This window comes from Dendrobates tinctorius, unplaced genomic scaffold, assembly GCF_039654945.1.
Source record: "Dendrobates tinctorius isolate UK_male_01 unplaced genomic scaffold, ASM3965494v1 ptg000011l, whole genome shotgun sequence".
Lineage (NCBI taxonomy): Eukaryota > Metazoa > Chordata > Amphibia > Anura > Dendrobatidae > Dendrobates > Dendrobates tinctorius.
In genome coordinates, this window is record NW_027361679.1 from 85768594 (window position 1) to 85786070 (window position 17477).

At 43.3% G+C, this 17477-nt stretch overlaps 1 protein-coding gene across 5 annotated transcripts in view; it reads left to right on the plus strand.

Moving 5' to 3' along the window:
* The window catches only part of MYO1F (myosin IF), a 233401-nt gene that overhangs the window by 117377 nt on the left and 98547 nt on the right, over nt 1-17477 (plus strand). For all 5 annotated transcript variants that reach the window (XM_073544137.1, XM_073544127.1, XM_073544167.1 and 2 more), the window contains 5 exons: nt 3181-3267; nt 3600-3767; nt 3942-4027; nt 7068-7149; nt 9063-9169. In XM_073544137.1, coding sequence (XP_073400238.1) covers nt 3181-3267; nt 3600-3767; nt 3942-4027; nt 7068-7149; nt 9063-9169 — 530 coding nt within the window. The remainder of the gene's footprint in view (nt 1-3180; nt 3268-3599; nt 3768-3941; nt 4028-7067; nt 7150-9062; nt 9170-17477) is intronic.

The window sequence follows — 17477 nt, forward strand, 5'->3', positions numbered from 1 at the left end:
AGGCAGAGGTAAACGGCGCAGAGGCCACCACTGTTAGTGATTCTTCGGAATCTTCCACGTTGTCCTCAGTCCTAGGAACAAAGAAATTTTCATTTTTAAAAATGGTTGCACATAAACATGATTTAAACATTATCACAAAAAACACAAAATGTGGACAAATGATAGCAAGCAATAGGGGATGTGAGGTCAGACACTTGGATTTCAACTGTGATGTTTGGAAACAATGGGATGTGAGGTAGATGAATTTGGTAATGCTTTTTGTATTTTTTGTGTAGGATTAATCTTTAAGATTATAAAAAAAACTAAAAAATTATGCGTATTTAGCAAGGCATTTTCCATGTGTATGTAGAATGATGATTATTTGTGTGTATACAGTACCACAAGCATAGCTACACTCAAACAATATTTGTGTGGGACTACCAACAATGAAAAATATTCAGGGTCAAGCAATAAACTTGGGCAAGCACAGTTTTCTGTGTTTAGAGTCAAAGAACACTTACATAGTCACTTACTGGTTGAGTTGAATGATTGGTCTCAGGAAGTCTAAATTCCGGAAATAGACATATTGGCGCTTTCTAGTTGACCCAGATGCCGAGGGAAGAGCATTGTATTCCCGGCGGTACTGGTCCCTTGCTGAGCAATAGCATCGTTTCAACAAAGTCACTACTGACAAAGTCATAACGATCAGTCATATTATGAAAAATTAAGCCTATGTTATAAACAACAACAGAATATATCAAAAGGTAATATGCCTTGGTTGTCAAAACCAGGCCCAAATTTTGCTCTCTTAGATGGGGAATATGTAGGCCATCCACACTCTATTGTGAGCCGATCATGGTATACCTCCACTTGAGTGTCCCAAAGTTCTGGAGGTTGTTCCACAAAAGATATTAGGTGCGCCGTGTCAATACGTGGTGCCATGATATAATGCCAAAACAGGAGAATACTTACATACGTGCCTCCACAAACAACTACTTCACCTAAGCAATGAAAAGGCCAGAGTTTAAATATTGGATTTTCGTATCAAATTCAGGACACCTGCCTATAAGAAAGAAACAAGGTTTGAAAAAACACACACGGACAGCACACGGATGGCACAAATGAAGTCATCCGTGTGCAAGTGTGCCTTAAATATTGCAGCCTGTGCTGTCGGAAAAAGCTGACATGTCTACTTGTTTTGCACACGGACACACGGTTTGTGTGAGCACACGGACCTGTGTGCAGCCCCACGTATTATAATGAGTCTACGTGTGTCACTGTCTCCAATATGTGTGGAAACTGTCACCACACGTACCCGAGACACGGACGTGTGAAAGAGCCCTAAGGCTGAATTTCCACAATGAGTTTTTCGTGTTTTCATTGAATCAAAAACACAGCGTTTTGCAGTTCCAGCAAAGTATATGAGATGTATAGAAATCTCATGCCCACTGTAGTTTTTTTCTTTAACACTGCGTAAACTAAGCGGCAGTGTGTGATTAAAATCCACATGTCAACTTGCAAGTATGCTGAGTTTTATGTGCTCATTTTCCCCACTGAATTGCATTAGATATGGAAAATCTGCAAGTAAAAATGAATGTGATCCGCAAATGACTGTCAATAAAGTTTTGTCAAAAGCCAGCAAAAGCCAAGCAATTTTATTTAAATTATTTATTTTAAATAGCAAAATGACAAAAACTGCTGTGTCAAAAATGTGAAAAAAACACATATGAGAAACACACTAAAAAAAGCGATGAAAAAAGCAAGCTTACCCTTCACCTCAAAATATAAGCTTACCCATCACCTCAAAATATAAGTTTACCCATCACCTCAAAATATAAGCTTACACATCACCTCAAAATATATGCTTACCAATCGCTATGCTCGTGATGTGAATTTGTACTATACCTACAGTGAAGGAAATAATTATTTGATCCCTTGCTGATTTTGTAAGTTTTCAATGGGAGAATGGATAGAGCCATGTACTGTACAATCCTGAGTGACAACCTCCTTCCCCCAGCCAGGACATTAAAAATGGGTCATGGCTGGGTCTTCCAGCAAGACAATGACCCAAAAAATACAGCCAAGGCAACAAAGGAGTGGCTCAAAAAGAAGCACATTAAGGTCACAGAGTGGTTTAGCCAGTCTCCAGACCTTAATCCCATAGAAAATTTATGGAGGGAGTTGAAGCTCCGAATTGCCAAGCGACAGCCTCAAAATATTAATGATTTAGAGATGATCTGCAAAGAGGAGTGGACCAAAATTCCACCTGACATGTGTGCAAATCTCATCATTAACTACAAAAAATGTCTGACTGCTGTGCGTGCCAACAAGGGTTTTGACACCAAGTATTAAGTCTTGTTTGCCAGAGGGATCAAATACTTATTTCTCAGTGCAAAATGCAAATATATATAATTTATACAATGTGATTTTCAGGATTTTATTTTTGATATTCTATCTATCAATGTTAAAATTAAAATGAGGAAATGATTGCACTCAATTGCATTAAGGCATGTCAATGTGAAATACATAAAGTGTGAATAGTATAAAGGCTTTTGAAATTTAGGAAAAACACATGAGATGTTTAGCACAAAATTGGCCAAAAAATGTGAGCCTATTCACCAACGTCAAGGTAATCTCATGGATCGGATGGGTCCTCGACCTAACTGCCTAGTGTGAACACTTACCTATGGCTAATCTCTTGGTAAAGCCTACATTTATGAGTTGTTCGGAACCTGATGTAATTAGATGTAATTAAATTTACTGCATGGTGAAGGGCAGAGTGCTCAGTCAGAAAGCTAGCATACAAATAACAGAAAACTGACCAGCATATCAAGAACTAGTCTGTACAAGTGCATACCAAAAAACAGCTACATATCAAAATGAGGATGCTATGCTCTTCACACTTCATGTATTTCACATTGACATGCCTTAATGCAATTGACTGCACCCATTTCCTCATTTTGATATGTCAGCTGTTTTTTGGTATGCACTTGTTCAGACTAGTTCTTGATGTGCCAGTCAGTTTTCAGATATTTGAATGTTAAAATTAACCTACCCTTAAAATTATAGACTATTCATGTCTTTGTCAGTGGGCAAACTTATAAAATCAGCAAGGGATCAAATACTTATTTCCTTCACTGTAACTAGTATATTAACCTGCCATGTACTCATGATTAAATAAACTGTAAATTATATTTTCAGGAAGAATATGTTGCGGAAGGGATAAAATGGTCCCCTATTGAGTACTTTAACAACAAAGTGGTGTGCGATCTCATTGAGAACAAGCTGGTGAGTATGGAGAGATGTTTAAACGTCTATCTTCCACCTCATTAATTTGATTCCTGACACAAGCTGCAAAGGGGCATTACTCTCAGCCAGATGTATCTGCTGTCGGGGGAACCCAGTTGAGAGACCACCATTCATATTAGATGGTTGACTGGAGGTCCCACCAAAATGATTGGGTTCAGCCAACATTCATCTGCTGTGCATGACTACCTTCACTGTCTTAGACCACTAGAACAAAGGAGGTTTAAATAAAACTGTGTAGATACTTGATGCATATTACAAAGTAAAGTATAATACTAGTCCCTGTTTGTACTCATAGTCTTCTATCCACATAGAATCCTCCCGGTATAATGAGTGTACTGGATGACGTGTGTGCCACGATGCATGCCACAAGTGGGGGTGCAGATCAAACTTTATTACAGAAACTCCAGGCAGCTGTGGGTACCCATGAGCACTTCAACAACTGGAATTCGGGCTTTGTAATCCACCACTATGCTGGGAAGGTAAAGATTATCCATCATGTCAGTCAATTGAAGGATAATAATTGAAGATATCAAATTTTTATTTCTTTGATCACTAGGCAATACTGCAACAATCAAACAATCTGAATAAGCATAGTTATCAAACTGATGGAGTAAATGCAAGCCTACATACAGTATCTTCAATGTCTTCCTCAGGTCTCATATGATGTTGAGGGATTCTGCGAGAGGAATCGAGATGTTCTTTTCATAGACCTCATTGAATTGATGCAGAGCAGTGAGTAGTAAGTAGAGTATAACTCCTTGGCTAAGTTCTCTTTTTGTATAGTAAATTGTCAAATGAATACAAAAGCCATCACTGCCTTCCACAAATACAATGGGAAGGTTTGTGAAGTTGCTGAAGTAGGCATTTGTGTAGCATAATGTGAAACCCTACTGGCACACATAGTAAAAACACTTTGAAATGACCAACCAAAATATTGGTCATCTAGTGAAAGGTCCTCTCAAAAAAAAATTTCACCACCGAAAGAAATATTTTCTACATCAAAAGTTTCCATTGGGAAATCAGCTTTATCGTTATGTGAAATCAGAGCTTTGTGAAATTTAATTATAGTCAGAGACTTGAGTGTTAAAGTTAATCTATCACTAAGATCAACTCCTCCCATTCTCAAGCCATATATTTGGGCATGCAGGTCTTTGAAATGTACTGTAAATTCATTTTCACCTTTATATATTCCTCAGTTGCTATATTGCAAATTAATTAGCATTTTCATACCCATGGAAATGAAGTGTTAAGTGCACTTGGCACCGCAGAACACTTAAAGAAGCACTCCCATTAACTTTTTTCCCTTAAACTCGTGTCAATATTAGTGAACCATAATGTCAGTATATTAACATACTACTCACCAATCATCGTCTTTATCCGGTATCCAGCAGCGCTCCAGTCCACTTCTGAGTTGCGTAATGGCAATTCAGGCTCACACTACATGCTGTGTGACCCAAAAACAGCTTTTGCAATGTAAGTCTATGGAGTGTCAGAAAGCTTTTCCATAGACTTACATTGTAAAAAAGACTTCAGGCTCGCACAGAGCGCAGTGGGATCTGAGAATCTGAACTGCTGTCACATGACTCAGAAGATGACTGAAGCCACACTGGATCCCGGAGAAGATGGTGATCAGTGAGTATATTAATACAATGATACTACACTATGCTATTCTTTTTACAGGTTTAGGCGAAAAAAGTTAAAAAATGCCTTCGTTAAGAAGCCACTGCCTCCCAATGTTGTTTTCCTGCCAGCGCCAGCATCTTTAGCTTGATTGATAGCTTATTGTGTTTGGGACATCAGGTACTAGGCAAGGAAATGAGACAGTAAGCTATCAATTAAGCTAAAAAGGTTGGTGCTGAGTCGGGAAACAAGCTCTGGAGATACAGTACTTGCCCAGGAAGTGCTCTGTCAGGCCCAGAGCACTTAAAGGGGTACCAATCTCCAAGATCCTATCCCTATATGTAGTAGGTGCAATAATAATGCCAAAAACCTCCAATAAGAAATGTAATACAGTTCTTATGATTTTCTATGTCACTTACCCCATGTGGTACACATAGATTTCCACTAAATGGCACAAAAAAAAAATTAAACTCTATATCACCTATAGCAACACATAAACCATCCACCAATGCCACATTTAGGCAGAAAAAGGGAAGTCAAGAGTTATTTTATACATAATTTTATTAATTCTGCAAAATTGCATAAAAATCAGACAATAAATACCGCTAACCAAGCAGGCAAAAGGGATAATTTCGTCACAAAAAAATCATATAAAAAATCAGAAAAATCTGTGGGCACAAGAGAAGGCATACATATAAATAAAGTGCAAATGCTATATAAATTAATCAAGGTGCCAACAGCCAGGTATATTAAAGATTTAATTATACATATGTAATAAAGTGACAGTGCACAAAAACCATGCCAATGGCAAAAAGGTGTATTTTGGTGCATATAGCTAAATAAGTACATGAAAGTCCTCAAAAATACCCTAGTCCATACAAGTAGAATGTCGGTATATTACCATTTTATCTGACTTGAGCCACACATGCGCAGCGCCTAATATCCACAGGGCAGGAAAATTAGCCTGGATAATAAAGTGCATGATCCTAAATATATTAACTTACATGTGATGAAGTTTGACCCCCGCCTGCCGCCTCCCCCCCTGAGGCGGCAGGCGGTGGTCAAACTTCATCACATGTAAGTTAATATATTTAGGTTCATGCACTTTATTATCCAGGCTAATTTTCCTGCCCTGTGGATATTAGGCGCTGCTCATGTGTGGCTCAAGTCAGATAAAATGGTAATATACCGACATTCTACTTGTATGGACTAGGGTATTTTTTGAGGGCTTTCATGTACTTATTTAGCTATATGCACCAAAATATACTTTTTTGCCATTGGCATGGTTTTTGTGCACTGTCACTTTATTACATATGTATAATTAAATCTTTAATATACCTGGCTGTTGGCACCTTGATTAATTTATATAGCATTTGCACTTTATTTATATGTATGCCTTCTCTTGTGCCCACAGATTTTTCTGATTTTTTTATATGATTTTTTTGTGATGAAATTATCCCCTTTGCCTGCTTGGTTAGCGGTATTTATTGTCTGATTTTTATGCAATTTTGCGGAATTAATAAAATTAATTATGTATAAAATAACTCTTGACTTCCCTTTTTCTGCCTAAATGTGGCATTGGTGGATGGTTTATGTGTCACTTACCCCATGTGCAGGGCATTGTAATAGTTAAAGTATCCATGGTTACGACCACAATATAATGACAGTTGGTCAGTTAGCTAATAGTTGTCAAATCGATAGATACCTAAACTATTGCTATGCCCTCCACATGGGGTGAATGACATAGCGAATCAGAAGACCTATACTACATTTCTAATTGGAGGTATTTGCTAATATTATTACACCTACTATATCTTGTGATAGGATCTTGGAGTTGGGAATATCACTTTAATGACTGTATTTGCATTTGAGTTAAAGTGCTAGTTACTCAGGAATGCAGCAACAAATAGAAAATGTAAAGGCGTTGATTGATTTACATGTCAAAGACCTTGGTGCAAATTTATGTGGTTTAGTGGGGTTGATCTAACTGACAGATTCTCTTCAAGATTACAGTATTATGTAGGTGTTATATACACATAATACCAAGTCATTCCTTGTTCAAAAGTGCAACATTGGCATAGTTTCAGATATTTGACTAATTTGGCCAGTGGTTAACAACAGTACTTAGAAACAGAAACATGTATTCTTTTTCTGTCTAGCCAGTTCATACAGAGTCTTTTCCCAGAAAAACTGGATTCAGATAAGAAAAGTAGGCCGACTACAGCAGGCTCAAAAATCAAGGTAATATCAATCAAAATCTGCTGATTACTGTAAAGCACTGCTTCTCTAGGTTCAGTACAGTTTAATCGATGCAAAGCACCTGGAAAGCACAGTCACTGGGCATTAGTATTTTTAGTTATTGATTTATTTTACTCCCTTATATAGCGTCAATTCCACCGCGCTTTACAAACATTATCAGCACTGTCCCCATTGGGGCTCCCAATCTAGAATCCGCATCAGTATGGCTTTGGAGTGTGGGAGGAAACCAGAGAACCCAGATGTTGTCCTTGGTGGGACTTGAACCCAGGACCGCAGTGCTGCAAGGCTGATCACTGAGCAACCGTGCTGCCCTATATAACACATTACCAGTAATATCAGTAACATATTGCAATCTATACAAGAATTTGACACCATAGTTTGAAATAATTCTTTGAAACTAACCATCAACCTCATAGAATTATCTACACATCTCATTGTATAGCTTTAAGCAGCTCATCAATGGCCATCACGGTAAAAAAACCAATGTAACTAAGCTGAACACATATTTACTGATATCAGTAAACTAAGAAAATGTATTTTGCTCTTTATCAATTTTAAGAGATCCCAACAAACCATGGGCAGCATAAATCAGACAAAATCTGTTTCAGAGAAACCATACTTTGAAATGATGGCTGTGCATTATGAATCTTTGGTGACTGATCCAAGGTAGGTCCCCAGCAGCATCTACCCTCCTTGTTTACTATTTGGGGTGTAACAATCATGGTCGCAGAGGTTGCGACCATGCCTGTGCAGGTGGGGGGCCTGCCATCGCCAGCACAAACTACAACTGGATGTATGCTTCAGACGCACATTCAGCTAGTGTATTGCAGTGCAAGGACCCGCTGGATCTGTGTATTGCAATACATGCTAGGAGTGGCTCAAAAAGAAGCACATTAAGGTCATGGAGTGGCCTAGCCAGTCTCCAGACCTTAATCCCATAGAAAACTTATGGAGGAAGTTGAAGCTCCGAGTTGCCAAGCGACAACCTCAAAATCGTAATGATTTAGAAATGATCTGCAAAGAGGAGTGGACCAAAATTCCTCCTGACATGTGCGCAAACCTCATCATCAACTGAAAAAAACATCTGACTGCTGTGCGTGCCAACAAGGGTTTTGCCACCAAGTATTAAGTCTTGTTTGCCAGAGGGATCAAATACTTATTTCTCATTGCAAAATGCAAATACATTTATATAATTTATACAATGTGATTTTCTGGATTTTATTTTTGATATTCTATCTCCCAATGTTAAAATTAACTTACCCTTAAAATTATAGACTGTTCATGTCTTTGTGAGTGGGCAAACTTACAAAATCAGCAAGGGATTAAATACTTACTTCCTTCACTGTATCTATAGCAGGATGAGAGATATATATAGTAGGATGGTCCCAGATGGGAGATGTATATACCAGAAATGAGCCCAAGATGGGGGTCATTACTATATAATGGGGGTAAAGAGTGCAACTCGTATGTACTTATAGGATTTAGAACGCTACAAAGTTCCATACATCTAACATGTGTGGGAGGGGGCCAGGTCCAAATTTTGCACCGGGGCCCATTGGACTCTAGTTATGCCACTCTTCCTATGAATGTTTTTAGGGATATGTCGGCCTAGATGAGTGGGGCAGGGAGAAGCTGCTGGGGTCCTGCCTTAAATTAGTCATCCGATTCCCGAATAAATATGAACGTTGGCTTGTCAGTAAGTTGGTACCTCTTAAAGTCAGTTTAGGCTGACTTTAATCGAAAGTGTGTGGCTGTTTGTAGTCAAACTGTGAGACTCAAGTGTCGGAAATGTGAATATAACGTGTGATGGTAACACTGAACTTTAAGTTATGTAATATTTGGCATTACCTTTTATGGCTAGTACAGTATAATTAAACTAATCTATTTTTCCCCAGAAACAAGCCAATGACCTTGTAAACACTCTTATGAAATGCACGCCGCATTATATCCGATGTATCAAACCAAATGAGACTAAAAGGCCTAAAGACTGGGAAGAGAGCAGGTCAGAAATTTTTTTTATAGAGGAGTAAATATTTATCTTGCATGAATAGCATTTCAGAGGTATAATAAACTTCCTATGTTTCCTCTCTTTGCTAACCTACACAAGCATAATATTTCCATATCCATGTGGGGTAATACTATAACTCACAGGCAGTACTGTACATACTCACTGTCTTGGGGTGCTACATATGACTGATGCATCCGCATATCCCCTGCACCTCAAATACATCTCCAGAATCCACCTTTTGCTTTCCTAACATCTTATTGTTGTTCTCATTCATTCTCATGCTTAGATTTTTTTCCAGCGAGGACACCAAAGCTTCCACACTATGTCATTCATTGCACTGGTTGCCTGTCCAGTCCATTTCATAAATACAATAATTTATTATACTCATCCCCAGTACTGTACCACCTCATCTCTGCCTACCACCCTGCCTGTGCCACATGTTCTTCTAAGGATCTAAGGCTATCATCCTCAATAACATACAGTTGTACTCAAAAGTTTACATACCCCGGCATTTTGCTTTCTTGACCTTTTTTCCAGAGAATATGAATGATAACACCAAACCGCGAAGCCATTTATTGTCAAACTACTGTGTTTTCTCTTTTTAAATCATAATGACAATGCAAAACATCCAAATGACCCTATTTGCCCTTCTAACATCAATGACAGATTCAAGTCTTTTGTGGTAGTTGTGGATGTCTTTCTTTATTTTTTCAGACGGTAAAGCTGCCCACTCTTCTTGGCAAAAAGCCTCCAGTTCCTGTAAATTCCTGGGCTGTCTAGCATAAATTGCGTGCTTGAGATCTCCCCAGAGTGGATCAATGATATTGAGGTCAGGAGACGGAGATGGCTACACCAAAACCTTCACTTTATTCTGCTGTAGCCAATGACAGGTCGACTTGGCCTTGTGTGTTGGATCGTTGTCATGTTGCAACGTCCAAGTACATCCCATTCGCCTCCAGTATTTGCTGCTACCATGCTGCATTCATCTTACCTTCAACTTTGACCAAGTTTCCTGTACCATTGTAGCTCACACATCCCCAAAACATCAGTGATCTACCTCTGTGCTTTACAGTAGGAATGATGTTCCTTTCATCATAAGCCCTTTTGTCCTCTCTCCAAATATAATGTTTATGGTAGTGGCCAAAAAGTTCAGTTTTGGTCTCATCACTCCAAATTACCTTGTTCCAGAAGTTTTTAGGCTTGTTTCTGTTCCGTTTTGCATATTGTAGGCGAGATACTTTGTGGCATTTGACTCGACCATGCAGCCCATTTTTCTTCATGTGCCTCCTTAATGTGCATCTTGAAACAGCCACACCACTATTTTTCAGTGAGTCCAGTATTTCAACTGATGTTATTTGTGGGTTTTTCTATGCATCCAGAACAATTTTCCTGGTAGTTATGGATGAAATTTTTGTTGGTCTACCTGACTGAGGTTTTGTTTTTACAGAGCCCCTGATTTTCCATTTGTATTTGTTAATCATAGTTTGAATGCTGTTGACTGGCATTATCAATTGGATATCTTTTTGTATCCCTTTCTTGTTTTATACAGTTCAACTACCTTTTCCCATATATCTGTTGACAATTCTTTTGCTTTTCCCATGACTCACAATCCAGAAATGTCAGTGGCTGGATGACAGGTTCAAGAGTCTGTCTGGATCCCAGAAACTCACCCAGCTTTTATGCACACACACTGATTACAAGCAAACAGGTCACAGGTGAGGATGTTACCTTTAGTAGCCATTCAAACCCATTTGTTTCAACTTCTATGCATGCTATCAGGTCAAAATCACCAGGGTATGTGAACTTTTAATCAGGGTCATTTGGATGTTTTGGGTGGTCATTATGATTTAAAAAGAGAAAACAGAGTAGTTTGTCAATGAATGGCTTCACCCAACCACTAACCATGAGTGGAGAAAAAGTTTTGGTGTTATAATTCATATTGTCTGAAAAAAGGCTAAGAAAGAAAAATGTCTGCCAGGTTATGTAAACTTTTGAACACAACTGTAACACCACAACCCAGGGACCTATTCCAAGGTTTAAGAAGAGACTTATGCTATAATGCATTAAAAAATATTTGAAAATATATTTTAAAATAACATAAAAAGCAGGGAAAAACCTGAGCTAACACAAAAAAATGTGCAACAGTACATATAAAGCAGTATGCATGGCTTAAAAATACCTAAATCCAGAGTATTCAATTAGATCTCAAGTAAAGTGCAAGTGCAGATGAGCATAATACAAAGTGCTAAGTGCAGTCTTTAAAATATCCCTATAAACATTCACAGGTATATAGATTATGTCATGCCCGCCATGTCCGTTATGCCTGTCATGTCCGCCGTGTCTGTTATGACACATGACCACTGGAGCGGCGTGCACATGCACTGAATTCTCATGCCCGTTATGTCTCGTACTGCAAGATGCCTGGAGCGGTGTACACGCGCGCCTTATCTCAGGGCTGCATGCCGTTGCTAGGTAACCATCCGTCTCTGCTTTGATTCTGCAATCCTCTATGTATACCTGGAACCCCTGATCATGTGACCGTTCCTATATTCCAGCACTGTTTGATTCTGCAATCCTCTATGTATTCCTGGAACCCCTGATCATGTGACCTTCTCTATGGTTCAGCCCAGGCTGATCTAGCAACGCTCTCTATGATCCTGGAGGATCTGAACCAGAAGTACTTCCCTGATCCTCACCCGGAAGTGCAGGTGCTATGGTGCTATATCAGACCGCCCCTTCCTATGGTCGGGGCCTGAGTATTGTGTTGCTTCCCTAAATGGCTGCTTGGTCTGCTCGGTCGCTCCCTGTATTCTGTGCCTCTGCACTCTGCCCTGTCATGCGTCTCTGCATACGCTCTGTGCTTGTACTCTGCCTCTTGTCTCATGCCATGTCTTGTGTTGTCTCTCGTGCCATGTATGTCCTTGCCTTGCTTTGCCTTGTTTCTTCGTGTGCCCTTTGCATGCGCTTAGCCTTCCTAGCCTCCTGCTTGTGCCTCAGCCGTGCCGAACCTAGCCATGCCCGCCTGCTTGTGCCTCAGCCGTGCTCATCGGTCAGTGACAGCTGTGTCGCCTGCTATGCCCCAGGCGGGTTTGCTGGAGTCTTACCCGCCTGTTTGTGCTGCAGCCCGTCCAGCTAGCCAGTGCCCCAGCCGTGCTCTCTGTGCTTCCTTACACTCATGCTGTCTCTGCACTGTGCTCTCCGTGCTTCTCTTAGCACGTGCAGGCCCTCGCCTACCCCATGGCATACCTCCCCGTGCTTCTGTTAAAGTACGCACAGATCTTGCCATGTATCCTGTGGTGCCCTCTCGCATGCACAGGTCCTAGCCTGTACTCTGTCCCTGACGTGCCCCCTGCACGTGCAGGACTCTGCTTTCAACCCTGACCCTGGCGTGTCTCTCTGCACGTGCAGGACTTTGCCTTGAACCCTGACCCTGGTGTGCCCCCCTGCACACGCAGGACTCTGCTTTTAACCCTGACCCTGGCGTGTCTTTCTGCACGCGCAGGACTCTGCCTTGAACCCTGACCCTGGCGTGTCTCTCTGCATGCGCAGGACTTTGCCTTGCACCTTGCTTTGAACCCTGGTGTGTCCCCTACACACGCACCCTGCCTTGCACCTTGCCCTGGACCCTGGTGTGCCCCTAGCACGCACTCTGCCTGGAATCCTGCCTTGGACCTCGGCGTGTTCCCTGACACGCACCATGCCTGGATATCTGTTGTGCCTCATTGCCTGTACCCTGGTTTGCTGGATGCCCGGATCCTGCCGATCGCCATCAGAGCTCCGGAACCTGATGACCCTGTTGATCGTTGCCTGCTGTCCGGAGTCCGATACCATTGTGTCCTTGCCGGTAACCAGGCTTGCCTCCTGGCACGTACCATGCCATGGACCTTGGCGTGCCTTGCACGCACGTTGCCGTATTTGCTTGTTATCACGTTTTGCAATGAATATTATCCTGAACTTGTCTTAATGAAGATACCTTGAACTTACATCTTATCTTGTCTTGCTTCCTGCCCGTCCTTGTCACCAAACACTCGTACCTAGTGTCTACTTGAGCCGGCTGTCTGGTGCCAGCAGTCGTGGTGACTAACCCCCTTGGTCTTGCCCCTGACACTCCCTGTATAGAGGGTGGATCATCACAAGGTCAGCTCGCCCTAGGTGGGTGGGTGCCACGACCCAGAGGGTCCACTCTAAAGAAAAAGTTGACTCAGCGTAAGCTGACCTCGTCAGAGAATACTCAGGCCATGGACTCCGCTGGTATCTCGGCCACCGTTCTGATGAAGATTCAGACCCGGCCCTTGTCTCCAAACTCTCGTTGAAGATGGTGGTACCCTCGGCCACTGTTCTGATGAAGAATCAGACCTGGCCCATGTCCTCTGAACCCGCTTCGAAAATTTTGGCAGCCAGAGAATGAAGACTTCCTTGTCTACTCACAGTCCTCCCCACTGGATTCCCGTGTCTTCGTCTGCGGCTCCTGTATCTGGACCGGTGCAGGTGTCTGTTTCACGATGGTGGATCAACGTGCTGGAGTGGCTTGTACTAAAACTCTGGATTCAGCCAAAGAAATTTTTTTTTTCCATTCTCTGCCAGCCCCGGTAAGAGGGGGCTTAAGGAGGGGGGTACTGTCATGCCGCCATGTCCGTTATGCCTGTCATGTCCGTTATGCCTGTCATGTCCACCGTGTTTGTTATGCCACATGACCCCTGGAGCGGTGTGCACATGCACTGAATTCTTATGCCCATTATGTCTCGTACTGCAAGATGCCTGGAGCGGTGTGCATGCGCGCCTTACCTCAGGGCTGCATGCCGTTGCTAGTTAACTATCCGTCTCAGCTTTGATTCTGCAATCCTCTATGTATTCCTGGAACCCATGATCATGTGACCGTTCCTATGTTCCAGCACTGTCTGATTCTGCAATCCTCTATGTATTCCTGGAACCCCTGATCATGTGACCTTCTCTATGGTTCAGCCCAGTCTGATCTAGCAACGCTCTCTATGATCCTGGAGGATCTGAACCAGAAGTCCTTCCCTGATCCTCATCCGGAAGTGCAGGTGCTGTGGTGCTATATCAGACCGCCCCTTCCTATGGTCGGGGCCTGAGTATTGTGTTGCTTCCCTAAATGGCTGCTTGGTCTGCTCAGTCGCTCCCTGTATTCTGTGCCTCTGCACTCTGCCCTGTCGTGCGTCTCTGCATACGCTCTGTGCTTGTACTCTGCCTCTTGTCTCATGCCATGTCTTGTGTTGTCTCTCGTGCCATGTATGTCCTTGCCTTGCTTTGCCTTGTTTCTTCGTGTGCCCTTTGCATGCGCTTAGCCTTCCTAGCCTCCTGCTTGTGCCTCAGCCGTGCCCACCCTAGCCATGCCCGCCTGCTTGTGCCTCAGCCGTGCTCATCGGTCAGTGACAGCTGTGTCGCCTGCTATGCCCCAGGCAGGTTTGCTGGAGTCTTACCCGCCTGTTTGTGCTGCAGCCCGTCCAGCTAGCCAGTGCCCCAGCCGTGCTCTCTGTGCTTCCTTGCACTCACGCTGTCTCTGCACTGTGCTCTCCGTGCTTCTCTTAGCACGCGCAGGCCCTCGCCTACCCCATGGCATACCTCCCCGTGCTTCTGTTAAAGTACGCACAGATCTTGCCATGTATCCTGTGGTGCCCTCTTGCACGCACAGGTCCTAGCCTGTACTCTGTCCCTGATGTGCCCCCTGCACGTGCAGGACTCTGCTTTCAACCCTGACCCTGGCGTGTCTCTCTGCACGCGCAGGACTTTGCCTTGAACCCTGACCCTGGCGTGCCCCTCTGCACACACAGGACTCTGCTTTTAACCCTGACCCTGGCGTGTCTCTCTGCACGCGCAGGACTCTGCCTTGAACCCTGACCCTGGCGTGTCTCTCTGCATGCGCAGGACTTTGCCTTGCACCTTGCTTTGAACCCTGGTGTGTCCCCTACACACGCACCCTGCCTTGCACCTTGCCCTGGACCCTGGTGTGCCCCTAGCACGCACCCTGCCTGGAATCCTGCCTTGGACCTCGGCGTGCTCCCTGACACGCACCATGCCTGGATATCTGTCGTGCCTCCTTGCCTGTACCCTGGTTTGCTGGATGCCCGGATCCTGCCGATCGCCATCAGAGCTCCGGAACCTGATGACCCTGTTGATCGTTGCCTGCTGTCTGTAGTCCGATACCATTGTGTCCTTGCCGGTAACCAGGCTTGCCTCCTGGCACGTACCATGCCATGGACCTTGGCGTGCCTTGCACGCACCTTGCCGTGTTTGCTTGTTATCACGTTTTGCACTGAAAGTTATCCTGAACATGTCTTAATGAAGATACCTTGAACTTACATCTTATCTTGTCTTGCTTCCTGCCCGTCCTTGTCGTCAGACACTCGTACCTAGCGTCTACTTGAGCCGGCCGTCTGGTCCCAGGAGTCGTGGTGGCTCATCCCCTTGTTCTTGCCCCTGACCCTCCCTGTATAGGGGGTGGTTCATCACAAGGTCAGCTCGCCCTAGGTGGGTGGGTGCCACGACCCAGAGGGTCCACTCTAAAGAAAAAATCGACTCAGCGTAAGCTGACTTCGTCACAGATTAAAGCATGAGTTTGTATATAATAAAAAGCCACATTTACTTACAATCAATAATAAATCAGTGTCCACATTTTGTTAGTAGCTGCACCATGACGCCGCTGCTTTGCCAATACTTTTTCCAAGAAGCGCTACCCAAAAAGGGAAGGGAGGGCTCCTTAAATATATGGTTGTAGCCAATCGGCGATTGCAACGTATTGAATAAAGCAATGTTGTTCTGGAAGTAGGTGGCGCATGAAGTGCTTGCTGGCCTCTCGGTTGAATACTGACTTCAGGTCTCCGTGCTTGGAACACAGGTGTGGAATCCATTTCGCTTTTAATGTGCTGCACCAGAAGTCATCGAGGGCTGTGAGCTGCACATGCCCCCATTTCCGAACAATAGAACACTGAATTAGAGGAATAGGGGATACCAGGACGTACAATGTGTGAAAGGAGCATGGTTAATGCAAAACTATAAAGCTATACAGAAATATTGGATATTTCTTGCTATGTGGTAAAGGACCAGACAACTATCTAATAGGACTCCTATATGAATTCTGTGTATGGAGTAGGAAACTAATGAGTAAATAAAACAAAAAAGTACTGGATGTTAGAGAAGCATATAACTGTGCTAGAAAAATTCAACAAATTATGGGTGGGCTTTATGATGAATGAATAGCTTATTCTATTTTAAGCAAATATAACCTGCTGCACAAGTGAAATAAAGCACATACAGTGAATATAATATTAAGGATTATATACAGAATGACTTCAATTTCAGTATTGGTGCGATGTGAACTCCGTATACCAAAAAGGTAGCGATAGTGTGTGACAAAGGAATGTAACAGAGATGCAACAAGGACTGTGCCATACTGCAGTTTTATAAAAAAATCAGCTTCTCTACATGTCTGACAGCCTTCCATTCCAGTGTCAGTTGAATTCCAACCAGAGGACACCTCATTCTACTTAGGGTATGTGCACACGTTGCAAATTACCCTGCAGATTTTTCCACGCAGATTTGGCTAAATCCGCAGGTAAAATGACCTGCGTTTTGACACCTGCGGATTTCTATAATGGAGCAGGTGTCAAAACGCTGCGGATCCGCACAAAAGAATTGACATGCTGCTTATTCAAATCCGCGCGGAAAAATATGCAGCATGTGCACAGCGTTTTTCATTTTACATAGACTTTAATAGTACTGTATACCGCAGCAGAATCTGCTGCGGATCCGCAGGGCCAAATCCGCTGCGGATCTGCAGCAGAATCCGCAATGTGTGCACACACCCTTAATGTGCTTCTGATTAGGTGACCACCTGAACCAAGTCTTATTTAACCCCTTTCTGCCATATGATGTACTATCCCGTCCATGTGCCCTGGGACTTAATTCCCTGGGACCGGATAGTATGTCATAGCGATCAGCGGCGCTCACAGGGTGAGCGCCGCTAATTGCGGCCGGGTGTCAGCTGATTATCACAGCTGACACCCGGCACTATGTATCAGGGGCGGTCACGGACCACCCCCGAAACGTTAACCCCTGGCACACTGCGATCAAACACGATCGGCAGGGAGGGGATTCCCTTCGTGCTTCCCTGAGCCCCCGGAGCAGCACGATGTGCTGCGCTGCTTCGGGGGCCTCCTTCCCTGCAGGTCCCGGGATCCAATATGGTGGCGGGGACCTTTGGAGGCCTGCAGGGAGCCGGCTTCCTCACTGCCTGCTGAGCGCAGGCATGAGGAAGCCTGCTTCAATGCCTGTGTCAAATCGC